General features: G+C 39.9%; 1 protein-coding gene across 2 annotated transcripts; it reads left to right on the plus strand.

Moving 5' to 3' along the window:
• Nucleotides 1-7,069: 7,069 nt before the first annotated feature.
• LZTFL1 (leucine zipper transcription factor like 1) lies at nt 7,070-17,218 on the plus strand. Of its 2 annotated transcripts, none has more exons than XM_080581501.1 (10): nt 7,070-7,208; nt 8,067-8,191; nt 8,683-8,877; nt 9,377-9,437; nt 9,967-10,035; nt 11,559-11,624; nt 11,758-11,835; nt 14,518-14,691; nt 15,174-15,277; nt 16,250-17,218. In XM_080581501.1, exons 1-10 carry the CDS (start codon nt 7,206-7,208, stop codon nt 16,266-16,268), a joined length of 894 nt encoding a protein of 297 aa, XP_080437627.1. In that variant the 5' UTR covers nt 7,070-7,205; the 3' UTR covers nt 16,269-17,218. The 2 variants fall into 2 exon arrangements, with proteins under 2 accessions (XP_080437627.1, XP_080437628.1); XM_080581502.1 differs by having other exon boundaries at nt 7,181-7,401.
• Nucleotides 17,219-18,763: the final 1,545 nt, after the last annotated feature.

Genomic DNA, 18,763 nt, shown 5'->3' on the forward strand with positions numbered 1-18,763 from the left:
TTTGAGGCTACACCATGTTTTCACGACTTCCCTCTACTGACCCAGTTGCAGGTGGAAGCGCAGGCCGCATTTCTGTCAGTCTGGTCTCACACACGAGGTGCTGGGACTCCACAAAACAAGGTACGTGCAGCCAGAAACCACCTGCTCCATCCCTCGGGTGCACCCGGCTAGCAGTCTTGTCACGGGGAACGAAATAGGGCATCTCATCCACCTTCTGACCTCAGCCAGAGCCTTTATTTGAAATAAAGCTGAGGAATGGACGTGGAAAGCCATTCCAAAGTGCCACTTGCAGAAATACCCAAAAGAAAAGCTTTGACCGTCTCAGAACCCCGTTCTCACCAAAAAGTTGTCTGTCAAGAAGAGTACCTGAGCTTCACCCTGGTGGCGCTCCTAGGTGGGCTCCAAGGCAGTCCCTAACCCATTTCTGACCAGCACAGACAGTCCAGAATAAGCTGCCATTACCGGTGGCATGAGCTAGATGACTTTTCGTGAGGCTGAGGATCACTCTTGCCCTCTTTAATCGCTCTTCCCATCCTCAGACCAGCCGAGCTGTGTGGAAATAATGTCTGGGCTGTGGCTCTCAAGGAGCCACATCATCAAGGAGCTCTCATCACCAGCCTTTGATGCTGTCACCAGAAAACAACCTTTACCATGTCCTGAAAGTCTCTGCCTTCTTTATATTTGCTTTTTAGTGTGAAAATGTGGGTCTCCTTGTCTGAGAACTGAGTTCAAAAGTTTGCTTGATGAGTCACTTCAGTTGCCACCACTTTCTTAGCACTTACTCAGATCTGCACTGCTTTGCCTTGGCCTAAACTTTTGACCCCTGAGAAGCATTTCATAGTAGTTTGGGCCACTACTATGTCAACAAGGAACTAGACAACCTTCAAATATAAAAATAAGTCAGGTCTCAGAGAAGTCCAGTGCATAAAGCCCCCAAAAAGCATACCTGTTTGGAGCCAGCTGTGGAAGTGCTGAACAATACCACAAGAGCAGCATGAGAGACAGCTATGGGGCAAGCTGACCAACATCAAACATACAGATAATTTGCACAATTTTGCACAATAATGCACAATTTTGTGCATTGCTAGGTTGCTAGAACTCTCTTTTTGAGAAAAAAAAAAATTCTCTTTGTGCGAGGCCCCAAGGAAGGATCTGGGGATAAGTCAGGGAAGATCTGTTCCTCCATCATTCTGGCCTTTAAGTGGTAGTGCCCACATGAAGAGCAAGTGCCCCAGGAGAGAAAGTCTTCAGCCTGTAAGTGAGAGCATTCACCAGCAAAGCGGGGACCACTGCTGCCAACACACCTTGTCAGGCGATGCTGTGGGTCACAGCACGTCAGTGCCTGGATGGAGTCAGCGATCAGAATAACCAGACTTATGAGGTGGTTTCTTGTTCACACCCATGTCTGTTTAAAGTCTCCCGTCAAGGAGGAAGGCACATCAAAATACCGATCTGGGTTTTTTTCTGCCCTCTTCCTTAGAGAACTGCTTTCACTGGGAGAGAGCACAGGTCTCTGGCTTTCCTCCATGCTACACCATATCATTTAGCCTTCAAGCAAGACTCTGGGAAGGTGTAGCAGATGGGGTGTGCTTGAAGGAAGGGGCCCTATCCTAAGTTTGATGGCCCTCTTATAACATGAAATATTCACTTGCTGAGGCACCCTGTGTGTCTTGGCACATCAATGCTCAGACTGCATGATTCTGGAATGGCAGGAGCTCACAGAGTCCTCTGAGAAAAGTTATCTTCTAGACTGGAAAACATGCTGAAATACAGCAACAAGCTTTTGAATCCCAAAGATCAAAAAAAAAGGCAACCACCAGAACATGCTATTAATGTATCTAATGTTGTGAATGCGAGGAACAGCAGCATGTTGGACTGGATGATCTTTAAATGTCCCGTCTGACCCAAACCATTCTACTAGTCTGACTTTACGTCAGCTGAAACTCTAGGTGGAGATACCTGCTGGGGTCAGCCCATGGTTTCCCCATGGCTGGCTGCTTGTTCCCAACACCACACGATGGTTGTCCACTCATTCTTTTTCAGAGCCAGATGCTATAACCCAGATAACCAAAATAATCCATTGTTTTCCTTTTTGTAATGTTACTTTTAAGAGAGGTCATCACCTTCTCTCCTACCCACAGCAATTGAAGCACTTGGGAACTCCGAGATAAAAGGAGTGAGCCGTGCTGAGAGTAAAGTTACATCTGTGGCTGCACTGGCTGTAGGGCCAGCTCATTCTGCAATTCATCGTAGGTTCTCCTACATCCTCCACCCGCTCAGTAAGCCACACTGTGGTTATGAGACACAGAGCTTGTGAAACTCCCTGTGTTGGAGGAGGGGGAGCGTAGAGGAAGAGCCATGTTAACAGGCGAAGTGCTGGTTGCTCTGTTCACACCACCCAGCATATAAAACGGGCATTTTGCTTCCCAACATAGAAACCTTCCCAAAACGTTCTCCCCCAGCAGCACCTTGAAAGGTGCCACTGTGGGCTAACAGAAGAGCCAGGTGAGACCGGACCAAGAGGTGAGCTCTTCTTAGGACATATGTGTAGACTCACTGCCACTCTTTGTAAACATATTTTTTTTAATACATATATAGAATCTTACTGAATGTTTCCATCTGGAATTGGGATCGAATTTGGCATCCTATGTCATCCCACCAAACTTACAGTCTGCCCTGTACATCACAGGTGGTTGTGAAGCAGTTTCCACTGGAAAGTCTCTGAGGAAACAAAAAACATGCTCACCGTGCTAGAGGGAGGTTGTACCACTTTGACTGCAACCTCTTAGCAAGCAAGACTTTCATAAAAGGCAATGATAGTTAGAGCTTTAAAGTGGAAAGAAAAATCTACCAAAGGAAGCAGAGGTCTCAACAGGGCATCCTATGGGTGAGACGGGAAGCACCATCCTGCCCCAGGGACCAGTGAAGTCTGGACAGAGGTTGACCCAGACTGCATAAAGCTCCACAGCGAGCCCTCCGATGCCCAAGATTTCTCAGTGGCGTTCAAGAGATTGCCAGAGAGCTCAGTAATTATCACCCACATTTACTGCTGGAAGCTGTTCTCACAGCACCTCATCATTGTAGTCCCAAAGCTGGGACTTTATCATCCTGATAACTTTTTATAGCAATGAGATCAGTGGGACATTTTATATAGGAAAAGTTTTTATTTATCAGCTCTAGTTTTCCTTTCTCTGATTATATACAGTATTCCCATAGTTCTAGATTGTGCACATTTGACTAATATTCTTCTACCCTTTTCCACTTATTGTTCCTCTAATATATTTTGTTTCTTATTCACTTACTTCTCTACTGAGTACTCTTTTTAAACCTCTCTTCATATGGAAGCAGCGCCAAGGATACGATCATTTTTATTGCCTGTGTCTATAATTCCAGCATGCCTTACATGGGATGGGCTGACTAAATCTGCATTAGATAGCCTAAGAAAGTATGCATTAATGTTCTAGACAGCAAAATTGTAGTATTGTCCCTGATGCTATTCCTTTTACATAGCATATATGTGATTTTGTTTTGTTTTGTCTTTTTTGTTTGTTCGTTTGTTTTGCACTTGGCTCCACTTGAAGATGTTTCATTGATTTCAGAAGGTCCAGATCTTTTTCTGGAATCCATAAAGATGTTGTAGAAGTATGCATTTTACACTTTTTTTTTTTCTGCTCTTCATTCTCTTCATTGCCTGTAATTGAAAATTCAAACTTACATGCTGTAATTGAAAACTCAACGCCAGTAAAAAAAAAAAGGAGTTTGTGGCCAACATTAGAAGAAATATCCAGCAAATAAACAGAATGTCAAGGTACTTAGGTGAGAAAGAGAGGTAGTGAGGGACCAATATCGTATAAATTTATTACTGGTTGCATGGGTCAGGTTTTGTGCACCCTCAGGAGCAACACTAGCAAAAATGCACCTAGCCTGCTGTAAACCATTCCCACCCACATTATGCACCACGTAAATTTCAGTCTAGCACCACACCTATCCATACATCCTAAAGGCACGCAGTGAGATTCTCTGCCCTAAACTCAACCCATATGTAACAGGCACACACTGTGACTATGCTACAGTCCTATAGTTTGGCAACGTCCCGACTGGGGTGACTGCCCACCTCCAAGGTTCACGCTGCCTGGATAGCTCTTTTCCTCCTGCTTCCAGGCTGTAGGCACACATTGCAGCAGTTTGCTTTCTGCTCTCCCTCCGTTAGCTCCTCTTCATCTAACCAAGAGCACAACACATATGCCCAGACAGAGCCTGCAGGCTTAGTGCAGAATCATTAATAGTGGAAGCAAATGTGATAATAAGAAAATAATGCAGCTGCTACATGCATCTCTTCATCACTGCAAACCAACTTTGAAGGAAAAAATAAAAATGAAGAAAACACAGAAGTTGAGAAGCAGAGTTTTAATTTGTATCTATATGAAACTTCCCCAGTATGTTAACTTAAATCAGCATAGCCATCCTTTGTATCATGCTGAGACACTGGGATCAGACAGCTGCTTTTGCTGCCCTTTTTTGGGACAGCATGGCTAAAATAAGCCTGCCATTTCAGCCCCAAAATGTTATAGGAATATAAACATTAGCACCACAAAAAGGAGGCAAACTTCCTGATTACACTGAAATTGTAATGCGCAGAAACCTCAATGGTAGCACTTAATACTGATAAACCATAAGATGCTTTGCACATACAAGGTGTTTTGATGCGGGAATCTCAAAGTATTTTTATAAATTCAGTATACTTCCAAACACCACCTCTGCAGGGTGTTGGAGCAGAGTCATTCCTGTTTTACGGAGAGAAAACCGGAGCACAGCAATTTGTTCAGACTGACCCAGTAGACAACTGACAGATCTAAGCCTATGAGTAACGATTCCCCACTGTCTTGGGGAGGTGTACAGACAGCACGAGGGAACAGAAGCTCTCTGGGGTTTACTTTATGTATTCTTGGACATGCATTTATCTGTAGGCATCTTCATTCCTTCATCATCAAATTAAAAAAGATTGAAAGTGCAACTGTGTCAGTGGACTAATGTTTTCATTATTACAATGTGTTCTGAAGACAAAAACATTTTAAAAACTGTAAAGAACACAGACAAATCTGGTGCATTTCATATGAACTAAAAGGTGTTGGTAATAATTGTTACAAACAGACTAGACTACTTAATACCTAATTTCTACAAACTTTACAAAAAAAATGTAGAACTTGCATTGTTTTTTTAAAGCTGCTGTGCAAAGATACTGAGAAAAAAATGCTGCATTAACAGATTATCACCTATAAATAAAACCCACTAAAAGTTACTTTTAAAGCCTCTATATGAATAAGAGTGATCCTTTAATGTTTTTTAAAATGTTTCAAAGTCTTTATATCTGAGTCCACATACATGTTATTGTTGCTGGAAAAACATACATTTCATCATTGTATCTTTTATCTGGTTTTAAAGATAATTATCATTGTGATTTCTGTTTGCTGCTTTGGCTTTGTTTATTTGCTTCGTGGAGCACAAGCAAAACTAAACTAAGGAGTGTCCAGGTTTCAGTTTTAGTGAGTGCTAACCATCACGTATGCATCTGTCCAACACCACAACATTATAAACAAAGTTCCTTAACAGTTTCAGGTTCTTTCATATAAGAGCTATTAATCCATGTTTAAGATGTAATAATCTTGTTTGAGGCAAGAATTTATTGTGTCTCCGTAAGAAGAGACTTCAACAGATCACTGGATCTTAGTCTTTGTCACATAGGAGTAGTATCAGTGTTACCTAGGTAGAGAATCAGATGAATTAACTTTCAGCAGGATTACTTCAGCAACATGAGCCAAATGAAACAAAATTTGCAGCATGCCATGCAGTAACACTGAATGCAAAAACTGCAGTGCAGAATGGGACACTTGGAACTGTTTACCAGTTAGGAAGCTCACAAATTCATACCCACTTAACTTTTTTGTTATAACCTCCCATTCAGTTTGCTCATCTCCACCCAAATGCCAGGATTTCTATCCCTAGGATGCTCATACAAGCAGGTGATATGGCAGTCAGCACAGCAAGTCAGGAGACAGAGGACAAGCAGGACACACTGTGGTGCATGGCAAAATTGGTCAGCTGCAGCCTGGAGAGAAACCTGGCGACAGGTCAACCTTCTTTCTAGCTAGTCTCCTACAGCCTGATGGCTTAGCTTATGCTGATGGTTTAGCCATATTTTTTAACTGAGATTAAAAGCATCCTCTAGGACAAGCATGTTTACAGCTCATCACTGATCACACTAATTGGGAAAAAGAAAACAGCTGTGCTTCAGGTAGGTGCCAACCAGGGAGCAGAGCCCCCCATTTCCCAAATTCAGGCAGGGTCACATCTGGATCATGGACCATTGGGTGACTTGGGCATGGCACTGCTGGCAGGGTCCCCAAGGCAACTTGTGATCTGGAAGTGGTTTGAGGTGACGGGTAACGCTTGTACATCCCCTACCAAGGCAGCAGGACCGTGCAGCTGCTGACTGAGCCAAATTTAGAGCATGACCGACTTATCGAGGAACAGAGAGGTGCAAGAGGTTTTGATGTAAAACGGTATTCCTGCTCACTGCTACTGGTCTCAGTACTCTCAGACACAAATTTCAGAATGCCTGAGCCCTCCAGGTAGTATTTCTCACATCTTCATAGCACCTGAAACAGCAGAGGGCAGGCACAACTTGATTTGCATGCTTAAGCTCTCGTGTGTTCATTATTGAGTGGGCTGGGATGCTGTTTTTAAACAGAGAGAAGCCAACAGCTCCAAAGCCAGAACTTTTTTATTTCCCGATGACATTAAAAAAAAACAGAAAACAAGCAAGCAAACAGAAACCCCACAGATATCACAAGAGAAATAGAACTAAAAGGAGCCCTCGCTCCCCCTCCGCCTGCAGTGCGCCCCCTTCAGGGCGTCCAACGGCAGCCCGAGCCCGCACCAAGATGGCGCCGGGCTGGCCGTGAGGCACGGGACGGAGCGCGCATGCGCACGCCCTGAAGCCGCCGGAGGGCGACGGCGGTTGCCGGGGGAAACGTCCGCCCGCGGCTGCGCACCGCCGCGGCAGGGAGGAGAAACGGGCGCCGCGAGTGACGTCAGCGGGCCTCCGCCAATAGGAGCGCGGCGCGGGCGCCGGCGAGGCTCCGTTGCCATGGCAACGGGCAGCCCGCCCTGCCCAACGGCCGCCCCGCAGCGGCGAAGGCGTCGCCATGGTGAGTAGCGGGGCCCGGCCCGGGCCGTGCGGCCAGGGGCAGCCGCAGCGCGGGGCCGTTGGCTGCTGCGGGGCGGCCCCTGGGCGGCCCTGCCTCCGGGCGGCCGGCGGCTGTGCCTGCCTTACAGCGGCCTTCTCTCAGGCATTAAAATAGGCACGTGCGTGAAGGGCTGCTCGGGCAGACCTCAGAGCAGGTAATCCTTCCTAACGGGTCCTGGAGGTGTTTGCCTCGGGACCGCAGGCTGGTGGGAAGCGATCTGGTGATCGCTGAAGGTTTCACGTATAAACCGACAAAGAAACGCAACAAACTTTCTGGTGTGTTTTTTTTAGTGCGCCTTTAAAAGATGTATTGTTCTACGTTATATACGTGGACATGCAATACAAAGACAAATTTATCCAACAGCGTCCTCTCCCCTAAAGCTCCTCAGATTGTGATCCTTTATAACCTTTTCTTTCCGACTCTGATCATCTCTGACATTTTATAACTTTTCAGGGTTCTGGATATTGGTCACTTGGGGGAGCACTTGTGAGGCATGTAGGGGTTACCCATGAAAATACAGTTATTTTTTAACATACCAGCCAATACAACAGTCCTTTGAAAGCAAGCACAGAAACTAGTTGGGAGATAACTCTTGGCAATACTTACGTTCGTTTTTACTTATTTCAGTGTGTATTTATCTGTATGCTTATATTGAAACGAGTATAAAATACAAAATACGTAACACAGTAAGATGAAGGGGTTGCTGAAATTGTTAAATTGTTGTATTGACCTCGTGTGATAAGACTCGGCTCTAGCCACAAAATCAAGGCTTCAATATCCTTATCTGTATGCTTATATCCCGTGTCCTTGTATCTGCAGGCAGAGCTAGGCCTCAATGAGCACCACCAGAATGAAGCCATCAGCTATATGCGCTTTGCTCGTTTCAAGCGTGGCCTGTGTCTCAAAACAGTGGATTCTTGCTTTCAGGACCTTAAGGACAGCAGGTACCATGAAAGGGTTCTGTATTACATTATAAGATGGAGGGAGCAAGAACAGAGCAGAATATGTTGGAAACAACTGCAGGTTAAAATGCTTTATGGGTGACTTTTCTCAGTTTACATTTGTGTATTCCTACTGAGGAAGAAAGACCCAATTTTTCCAAATGTCACAAGTCAGTGCTTTTTAATATTGAGTTGTTTGAATTCTTGGGAATTAACAGAGATAGACAGTGTGACGTTTCTTTATATCTTACTTCTGATGTGTAAATTTGATGCATGAGTGTAGCGGAAGTAGCATTTGTGATTTTTAATGATATCGAGATAAAATTTAAATGCAACAACCAATTACTAATGTCGTTGTTTAGTTACTACTGACAGGGGATGTTTTCAGGAGGACATTGCGTTATATACAAGTGATACCTAGTGTAGTGGGGTCTCACAACAGCGCAAAATTGTTACCTTGAGCATATATGACTCACCTTGACTTCTCTGTCTAGACTTGTTGAGGAGACCTTCACAGTTGATGAGGTGATAGACATGCTGGATGGGCTGCAGACTGTTGTACACAGCGAAGTGGAGTCCGAGCTGATAAATACCACTTACACCAATGTTTTACTTCTGCGCCAGCTCTTTACACAGGCTGAGAAATGGTACCTTAAGTTACAGACAGACATCTCTGAATTGGAGAATCGGTAACGTATATTGGGCTATGTAAAATGTCTTTTAGTAATAAGAAAACTTCCAAATGTTGATTATTTGCATTCTTTTCCTAACCATGGAAACTACTCTTTTCCTATTTTATCAATGAGAGGTTAATTTCATGACTTCTATCTGTAAATTAGTGACATACATGATGCTTTCATTTTTTTCAGGAAGATGTTTTTATTGATAATGTTCCTACTTGATTAATTCATTGATTAGGAGCAGCTAGTAGGATTTGACTAAAAAGCATGTATTGTCTAAGTAGATCATATTTAAATCAAGGATGCCAAATCTTGCAGTTCTAATGCATCTTCCCTACCATTGCATGACGTTATCTGTAGCATTTATTGCATTTGCTTGGGACTTCATCCTGTACTTCTAAGGGGAATCTTAGAAGCAATAATGAGCATCAGCCTGGCCAAATGTGTTTCATAGCATAGTTCATTTAGTAAATAAATGCCTCCCTTTTTTTTTTTTTTTTTTTTCAAGAGAACTGTTGGAACAGGTTGCTGAATTTGAAAAGTCAGAATTTACTTCTTCAAACAAGAAGGTAGAGTTTTATTTTAAACTATCATAATTAAATGCCATGTGGTATCATGACAGATGTTTGAAATATTTTAGTGCTGCATCTTGGGTGTGACTCTGACTTACCTTGTATGGTTAGCACTGCATCTTATTTGTTTTGTAGCATAAATACATATTTAGTTAAAATGTATTATATTTGAACACTTAAAGTAAGAATTAAAATTATTTTGACCTCTGTATATATTTTTGACTCTTACAAACATTTAAATATTTTGGTTTTTTTTCTTAATTTTTTTGTCTTTTGGTTAGTGCAGCATGGGTAGTCTTCTATAAACTCAAGTTCACAATCCTTTTCTGGCTATATGTAGTATTTTTGTTTAACTTTAGCTGGAAGTGGCGTATGTAATTTAGGAGCCAAGGTATCAGTAAAGAATTAACTAGACAATCATTTGTTTGAAATGACTATTAATTGTTATTTTACAGACTAAATGAATACTTTTCTTCCTCCTAGAATTCTGTATAATGTAATTTTTTAATATTTATTATTTCTTTAGCCCAGTGCAGATCTCATTAAACCAAAACTGGCTCCAATAAATGAAGGTGGGTCAGAGCTGCTAAACAAGGTAAGGATTTGTCCCTTGATGCAGTTGTAGTTGATGACTGTTCTGCTTATTCAACTGAACTGGAAATACGCTGGACATACTCTGCAGTAGTATGTCTGTAATGTCCCTGTCACTATTTCAATGTCAATGTAACATACCACAGAATGTAAAGCAAAATGCTAATAAATTAATTTCGTAAATCATCATCTATTTCTTGTGTAATTACAGCCTTTCACGTGTATTGCAATATTGAACTTCCTTTTGCAAAGACATTTTGGGGTTTGTAATTATTTATTTTTCCATTAATGAGTTTAATTAGTAGAAACCAGTATATAATTTGTTTTATGAGGCTGGCTTTTCAACAAGGAAATAAATTAACATTTTTATCTGGCTGTTAGGTTATCGGACATGTTCTTTGCCACTGGAAGTCAATCCTGTTACATGCAGTCTTTTTTGTTGTTAGTAGTAGCTTAAATTCCTCCTAAAAGAATAGACACTTAAAGAATTTGGAATTTAATAGTTTTGTAAATGTCTGGTTTCCCACTTGTTAAAGAATTTCAGAATAATAAGAAACATTCTTATATTAATGTTTTGAATTGTTTTTACTGTGTATTGAACTCATTTAGTACAATCAAGCTCTTTTTAAAATGCCACGTTTCTTACAATACACTTTTAATATATGGGGAATCCAGAAATTTTGTGAGGAGTTGTGTTTTCTTTCTGTCTTCTAACCTGCATTACCAAATGATCTGTCAAGTACAATGTCTGAATCTAGTTGTTGTTTCCTTGTAAAATAATTAAAACATTCATCCTAAATGTATGTTATGGCTCAGTGTAGTTTTTCTTCAAAAATAAATTAAAAATCTGTCACACAACAGGTTTTTGTAGAGCACATACATCCGATGATTTTTTTTTTTTTCCAAAAATACAGTGAATTTATTATGACTGATAAAATACACTTATTTTATATAACGCCACACTTAGGGGCGTGGTTTAGTGGGTAATATTGGTGGTAGGGGGATGGTTGGACCAGATGATCTTGGAGGTCTTTTCCAACCTTAATGATTCTATGATTCTGTGATTCCATGTGACACAGAATATAATCTGAGATAACCTGGTATTTGTCTCTCTAAAACAGGAACCATAAATAAATTCTTATCTGCCTGTTGATTGAAAATACAAGCAATAAGCAGCAATGAGATTTTCATCTCTAAACATGCAATTTGGTTTATTGAGGATCTTGATACTCAAAAGATGCTGAACTGGCTAATCCCAATTCAGTAAAACACGTGCTAAATTTAAATGAGAGGTCCTGTAGATTACAGTAGAACTGGAGACTTAAATTTCTTGCTGACTGAGGCAGAAAACTCAATAATTTGCAAGATAGGCTTTAAAAAGAAATCAGGAGTCCTTATCAGCAAGGCCATTTTTATGAGCATTTACAAGCCTGCTTGCTTTCAAGTAAGAAAATAGCCTAGGAAATATTTGGAAAATTCAAAATAGCACAAGACTGTTCACAAACTTTCTTTTTTATGTGCTCAAAGACAGTTGCTTGTCTCCAAGAAGAAAATGAAAAGCTGAAGACCAGACTGAGGACAATAGAAACACAGGTAAATTTTGTGTAAGCCTGGGTATTTAATGCTGTTTACATATTAAAGAAATCAAAATAAGAGTTCCATGGGTATTATTTTTAATTTTTCAAAGTTTTCAATTAAAATATATTTATTTTTCAATGTATCACAGGCTACAGCTGCATTAGATGAAAAGTCCAAACTGGAGAAGTCACTGAAGGATTTACAGATGATCCAGGGAGATCAAAAGGTAAATATAACTAAGATTTGGGCCTCTCACTACAAGAAGGACACTGAGGCACTGGAGCATGTCCAAAGAAGTGCAATAAAGCTGGTGAGGGGTCTAGAGAACAAGTCTAGGAGGAGTGGCTGAGTGTGCTGGGGTTGTTTAGCTTGGAGAAGAGGGGGCTTGGGGATACCTTACTGTGCTCTGCAATTACCTTAAAGGAGACTATAGTGAGGTGGAGTTCGGGCACTTCTCCCTAGCACCAAGTGATAAGACAAGAGGAAATGGCCTTAAGTTGTGGCAGGGGAGGCTTAGGTTGGATATTAGGAAAAATTTCTTCACTGAAAAGGTTGTGAAGTATTGGAACAGGCTGTCCAGGGAAGTAGTTGAGTCACCATCCCAGGAGGTACCCAAAAAACATGTAGAAGTAGACCTTTGGAACATGGTTTAATGGTGGATTTGGCAGTGCTGGGTTAAAGTTTGGACTAGATCTTAGACGTCTTTTTCCAACCTACAATTCTGTAATTTCCACCCCGCTCCCTGTGTTAAACAAACATAACTGTTGCCTGTACATCTGAAAAGTAGGTCTGTATGCTGTTTCTTTTATGGCAGATCCAAAACTTCAGGTTAGTGTTGTCACGTTCCTGCTGACATTGTCTTGTTCTTGCTTGTCTGTCAATTAGCAGATAATCCAGTATGTTAGCTTATTTTATGACACATATTTCATGTCACATAGACCATGATAAGTCACTATCAGAAGTATTATTCCAGATACTGTCAGGGAATAGTATTCCAGAGTTCATATTCTTAAGAGCAATGTTTGCATTAACAGATACAGATTTATTTTTGTTTTTCTTCCTATTTAATCTGGTTGTTTGCTTGTTTGTTTGTGTGGCAAAAGAAAACACTAATTATTTCAAACATTTGTCACACTTAACTGGATATAGACAAGCCAGACACTGTAATGCCATTGTTTTGAGAAACTTTTTTTTTAATTCCTGCCATATTTACAGACTTGAAGCTAAGTTCAGTATCATTAACATTTCCACTTTAATTTTCATATTTTAATCCTGCTTTCTTTTTATTTTGCTTTCTAATTGGTTTATGGTATGTACTTGGCTTTCTTAGTATGTTTTAGTTGTATCTAGTAACTTCCAAAATCTGTATCCAATAATACTATTTAATAGGGAATTTGATTTGTCATTCGGGCAAATATTTTATCTGTTTTGTTAAGCCTTAAATTATTAAAGGTTTAATATTAGAGGGTTTTATTAAATCCTGGATAATCGTGCTTGTAGTTTTAAAAGATTGGAAGCAAATCTCATCCTACTTTTCTGGTTAAATATGAATTGGCCTGAATGTCAGGGTGGTGACTGAGTTATCTACAGCTTTCATGTTCTAACTTGCTCTGTGTAACCTGTCACCTTCTTCTCCAGCTCTTTGTCTGTTTCTGTGCATGTATATGTGGTTGAAACTAGCTAGCAGATACAGTGTAGATACATACAACTGTATTTAGTTAATGAATGCATTAGTTGTTTGGAGAAAATGCCAGATTTTATCTGGTTTCTCTTCATATTTTTATAAGATGGGTGTCAATAAAATCATATGAACCCATTTGCACATTAAGCAGTAGTTCTCAAACTCTTTAGACAAACATGTCATGAGTGCCAAACCACATTTTTTAAGGACCAGCTGTTAGCTCAGCAGACTTTGTCTATTTCATTTTATTTTTTTAATAGATTAATATGATGCCACAGACAAAGTGTGGACCACACTTGGGGAGCAACTGCTCTGTTGGATCAGTCTAGCATGAGGATTTAGAATTTTTGTGCAATTTTTTCAGTGTTACAGTTCAGAATAGATAGGGATCTATGCTATACATACTAATATACTCCACATAGACAAAGGAGCAGAGCTTCCTTTGTTCTCAACTTTTGTGCTTTTTAAGGTGCCAGTGGTTCAGCCTCATCCTGAGTCGTTAGACTTTTGAGAGTTTGAAGTTCAGCTTTTATTCCTGAGATAGGTTTTTTTTTAATGGAAATCCATAGAATAGTTACATGAATATAATGTTTTGTGACCCAGGACTGATTGCCAGAGGGTTTGGGTTGTTTCATCTCGCAAGGAAAACATAAAGTTGCTTCACTAGCAACTGTGGAGGCTCTTGTATTTCATCTGAGAACAGTGCACTATTGGTACGTGGTTGATAATACGATCCTTAACATTTTCATCCATTCCTACAAAGCATTACCCTAATGGCTTTTAAAACGGCTGTGATATGTTACCCACTTTAAAAACACACTATAGCATAGATGATGTTTTAATCTTACGCTGTAAGTTTCTGTTTCTCTGTGTGGAAGACCTTCTTGTGATATGCTTCATCATGTGGTTTTGCTTAATGCCTAGGGAGGTAAAACAAGATCATGACATCTCAGCGGGGAAGAGGAGCTATTTCAGCTATCTTTAAAATGCATTTATTAGAGGTTTTTTTAAGTTAGAAATCATCTAGTGCTTAAACTAACTTCATTAGTTATCTCACTTTGTTAAATAACTTTGTTAATTAAAGCACTTTTAGTTTAGGCTTTACAGGAAAAAAGTGAACATCATTCATAAAACATAAGATGTACCTATTTTATGTAGAATTTTGCTTTTGACATTTTAAATATTTCTCTTGCATTTAACATATTTTAAATATTTCTTCTTTTGAAGACAAATGTAAACAAGGATATCAGTGAACTCGAGAACAGAGTGGCAGCTTTGAAATGCCAGTTAGAGAAGACTTTGAATGATTCTACTGCAAACCAAAAATCCCTGGAAGAGAACTTGGTGACGACAAAGCATGACTTGCTTAAGCTTCAGGATCAGCTATCCACAGCTGAGAAGGTTGGCATTTCGTTGTAATGTAAAGATGAGCTCCTTACTCACTTTTTACCTGATTAGTGAATTAAAAAGCACATGCTACAGGACACAGAGTTTATTGGGTCACATTGGTGCTAGTGTATTTTTGTTATTTCTTTGGAAAACATGTTATGTGTAGAATAGCAAAGCCACAACTAACTGTGTGGTTGCAATGAAATTAATATTTTAAAATTGCCTCTTTGCCTGCATATTCATTTTTGAATGAAGACGGTGTTCCCAGTCTTCCGAAGATTTTAGCCTGCTTTCCATAGAAAATGAAGCTTGTATTTCCCTCTTTCTGTCCCAGTAATATCATCTGAATCTACTAGCTGATTTGATCTAAATTTGAATAAGGAATAGAACTGCTATCCTGAAACTTGAGGGGGAAAAGAAGGTCATATTTTAAAAAGTGTATTAGCATGGTTTTCATAATATGCAAATAATATGTTGGTGTTATTATCACATAGGAACTAGAGAAGAAATTTCAGCAAACAGCTGCTTACCGCAACATGAAAGAAATTCTTACTAAGAAGAATGAACAGATAAAGGATCTACGTCGAAGGCTTTCCAAGTAAGTGGTGCTGTTGTCTGTCCAAACAGGATCCGTATTCTGCTCCTATTTTTTTGTTGTTGTTGTTCTAGTTTGTTGTTGTTGTTTGGTGACGGAGCACTGGAACAGGCTGCCCAGGGAGGTTGTGGAGTCTCCTTCTCTGGAGATGTTCAAGGCCCATCTGGACGCCTACCTGGGCAGCCTGCTCTAAGGAACTTGCTTTGGCAGGGGGGTTGGACCCGATGATCTTTCGAGGTCCCTTCCAGCCCCTGCAATTCTGTGATTCTGTGATTCTATCTCTGAAGCAGACTGCAAATTTTCCCTTAAGAATTTCTAGTAGACTATTCTATGATTTTTGACAAGACAGTCCTTTTAATGGATACGAGGTGAATGGGACTGAATTGTGCATGCAACCTCAGCTATTGCCCATCAAGTAACGTAGTGTGGAGGGGATACAAAATATTAGTGAGTGCAGTAGGAAAGCCCCCAGAACCTAGACAAAGAGATACAGAAGGGAGATGTACCAGCTTTACCTTTTTTCTTCCACACTTCCTGATGAGAATGAGAAGTGCATAGTATGTAAGGATGGTTAGGCTCATATTGGATAAATAAGGATACACCCTGTCCCTTATATCGGTTAGAAGACTTGAATAGGGTCATTCTGCAAATGGCAACCGAGCTTTGACAATGTTGATGCCTGTAGGAGGTCAGAGGAGGAAATTTAAAATTCTGTTTAAACTTCTGCCTGTATCTGGGGATTTGTGGGTACATTCCAATTCATTCTCTCATTCTGCTGTTTGGTAAACTGGCCAATTTTAAAAGGAGCAAGTAATCTGGAAAGTATATACATTTGTCTGTGCCCGAAGTTATGTGGTGCACCTTGACAAGAATGCGTTGGTAATGGCAGTAATTCATTACTTGGGTTTTGTATTTTCTTTAGAGATAAAATGTCTCTTGACTGTTTTCTATTGTTATTTATTTTTTCATCCTCAGATACGAGCCAGAGGACTGAGATACTAAAACCATCTGATCTATCAAAAGCTGCCATAGAAGGAAGATGTAGACTGACGTTATTTTTTAACAATTTTTGTTTTGAATGGTTTATTCTATGTTTCTAGTGCTTGAAATAATTTCCTATTAATGCTAAAAAGGATGCTGAAACTTCTACCTTACTTCCTTATAGATTTGCAATTTATAGCTATTAGCTTATGTAGTCATGTTTTTAATTAACCATTGACATTCCTTGAGAAATAGCAAACAGGAACTTATTGAAGAACTGAGACAATTCTTTACAAAGAAAGGAGTTTATTTTTGTTAAGAAAAGAAAAATAAAAATAAGCAGCAGGTTTTTATATTGTCTCTGAGGTGAAAACTTGACTTATGTTTGTATAGTTCACGTAGCCACAAAGAGGCATTATATGTGAAAATTGCATCAGTAACAGTAAAAAGTAGGAAAAAAAGAAAGAAACATACTGATTCCATAGCATTATTTCACACTGAATAGCTGATCCCTTAACAAAACGTGACCAGTAACATTTTGCTAGACGGTACGCATTGGGTGAGGTAAATATGCTTGACAGGGGAAGCACTAGACCCTTTCAGATAAAACCACTTACTGGAGCTATGATCTTCCCCTTTAAATTATTTGAAACAAATGTGAACATTGGAATACCGGTTCTGATTGTTCCAATATTCTCAATGTTAAGATGACAATCTGAAAAAGCACGAGGAAGTTGCTAATGGAGCAGCCTTCTCAGGAAATACGTTACTTTAGATATTTTCACCTCCTTATTTGTAACCTCACCAGAAAACAGTTTACTTCTCTCGAAGTCTTCTATTTGTAATCCTCTGCCTTGAATTATCTGGCAGCCTCTAATAGCGTGTTTTACTTGTTCATCTTTCTCTGTTCATATGTATGTTGTATATTTCTCCAAATAAAACCATTATGTTTTCAAACATTAAGGAGTTTTTCTGTTACTGTTGCTGTTGGTTTTGTGTTTGTTTTTTAATAGGATTTTTTAATATATCTTTTAAATATATAAAAAGTACTCCCAGATCAGTAAAGGATCTTGCTGGAAATGCAGAGATGTAAATAACAGATTCATGCCCAGAGCCACACCCCATCAAACAGCTGTAAAAAAGTTTCAGTGGCAGGGCTGGGAAGAGGTGCCTGTGTCAGAGAAACTGACATATAACTGTACTTGTCTTGGGAGCTGCTTGAGCTGAAATGGATCGTTTTTCCTCACTCTTTCTTGAATAGGCAAAGTTGTTAAAATGGCTCTTTTAGTGATTCCACAGTCAAATCTGCTGTACATTTGTAGTCTGTTGTCTATTTCTCCCCACTGCTTAAACAAGTTTGGAATAAAGTCCAGTGTCTGTAGTGTGATACTGTTGCTGTAGTATGACAGCAGGGCTTTGTGGGATGACGTGCTTCACACACAAGGTCAGTTAAATTCAGGAGAGATTATTTCGTTCTTTGTATAGTCACAAAAATGTTATGTTCTTAATAGGGATGTACCAAAGAGCTTCCTGGCTTATGTTTCCTCACAGCAATTAAGTTGACACGAACACGATGGCTTGTCTGGGTGAATACTGTGTTTTGCTTTGTAATGAAACTAATTTTAACAAGATCTGTTATTATTTCTAAAACGGCAAGCAAAGGGTAGAGAAAGGCTGCTGCTTTTTTCTGGTGAATCCTTGGCAGTTGACTTAGCTTGACTATTAAATCTCTGATATGCCTGCAGTAATTGGTTAGAAACCATTTCAGCAAGCACGTATGCTCTCCATTTCAGTCTCAATAAATGAGTAGGCCATAGGCTAGCGCAGTTACAGACCTTGTTGTCTCCAAAGGAGTAAGGCAAATCTCATAGGGAGCTGTGCAGTGCAGAATCGAAACACTGATTTTGATTACCTATCTTGCTGATTGCCGGTTTAGTGAGTATGAGATTAGCGTGATTGCTGTCATTTGTATAGCTAATGGTTAAGGGAAAGGTCTTGTTTGGAGCTCTAGATAAACGTCTGCCTGTCAAAGTAGACCTGGAGCATTGTCCAACAGCGATTCTCTTTTTGTTGAGATTGGCTTGGTATTTTGAAGATGGAGATGACATCTGAACCTCTCCTGATCATGTCTGACATTTCTAAAACTTCACTTATTTCCCCATACTGTAAATTCTAATATTGCTTTTACTAGCTTTTATTCTTGGAAGTTTATTATACTGCTCAAATAGGCATCATCCATTTTTTCCACTCCAGCTGTTAGTTGCCACGTTATGCCTGAAGGGAATATTTAAGAAGAAATTTTCTCCATAAGCAGCTGATCTGCAGGAATGAACTCTCTCTCATTGATTGCTTTTGCTTGTTTGTTTTGTTTCGTTTTCCGTGCTTTGCTTGCAAACTGAAGATCATTTCCTACAGGAATGTAATGTAGGCAGCTCAGCTTTGCTGGTATTGACCGTGACAGCCAACCAACAAACCTGTGCTGCAGCCATGACCTGAGCGCAGCAGTTG

The sequence above is a fragment of the Anser brachyrhynchus genome (assembly GCF_964034855.1).
Source record: "Anser brachyrhynchus genome assembly, chromosome: 2".
NCBI classification, from domain to species: domain Eukaryota; kingdom Metazoa; phylum Chordata; class Aves; order Anseriformes; family Anatidae; genus Anser; species Anser brachyrhynchus.

Coding starts and splice junctions, on each gene's coding strand:
- LZTFL1 (XM_080581501.1), top strand. Junction 10,036..11,558: donor GGTCAGAGCTGCTAAACAAG/GTAAGGATTTGT, acceptor ATGTGCTCAAAG/ACAGTTGCTTGTCTCCAAGA. Junction 11,625..11,757: donor TGAGGACAATAGAAACACAG/GTAAATTTTGTG, acceptor AATGTATCACAG/GCTACAGCTGCATTAGATGA.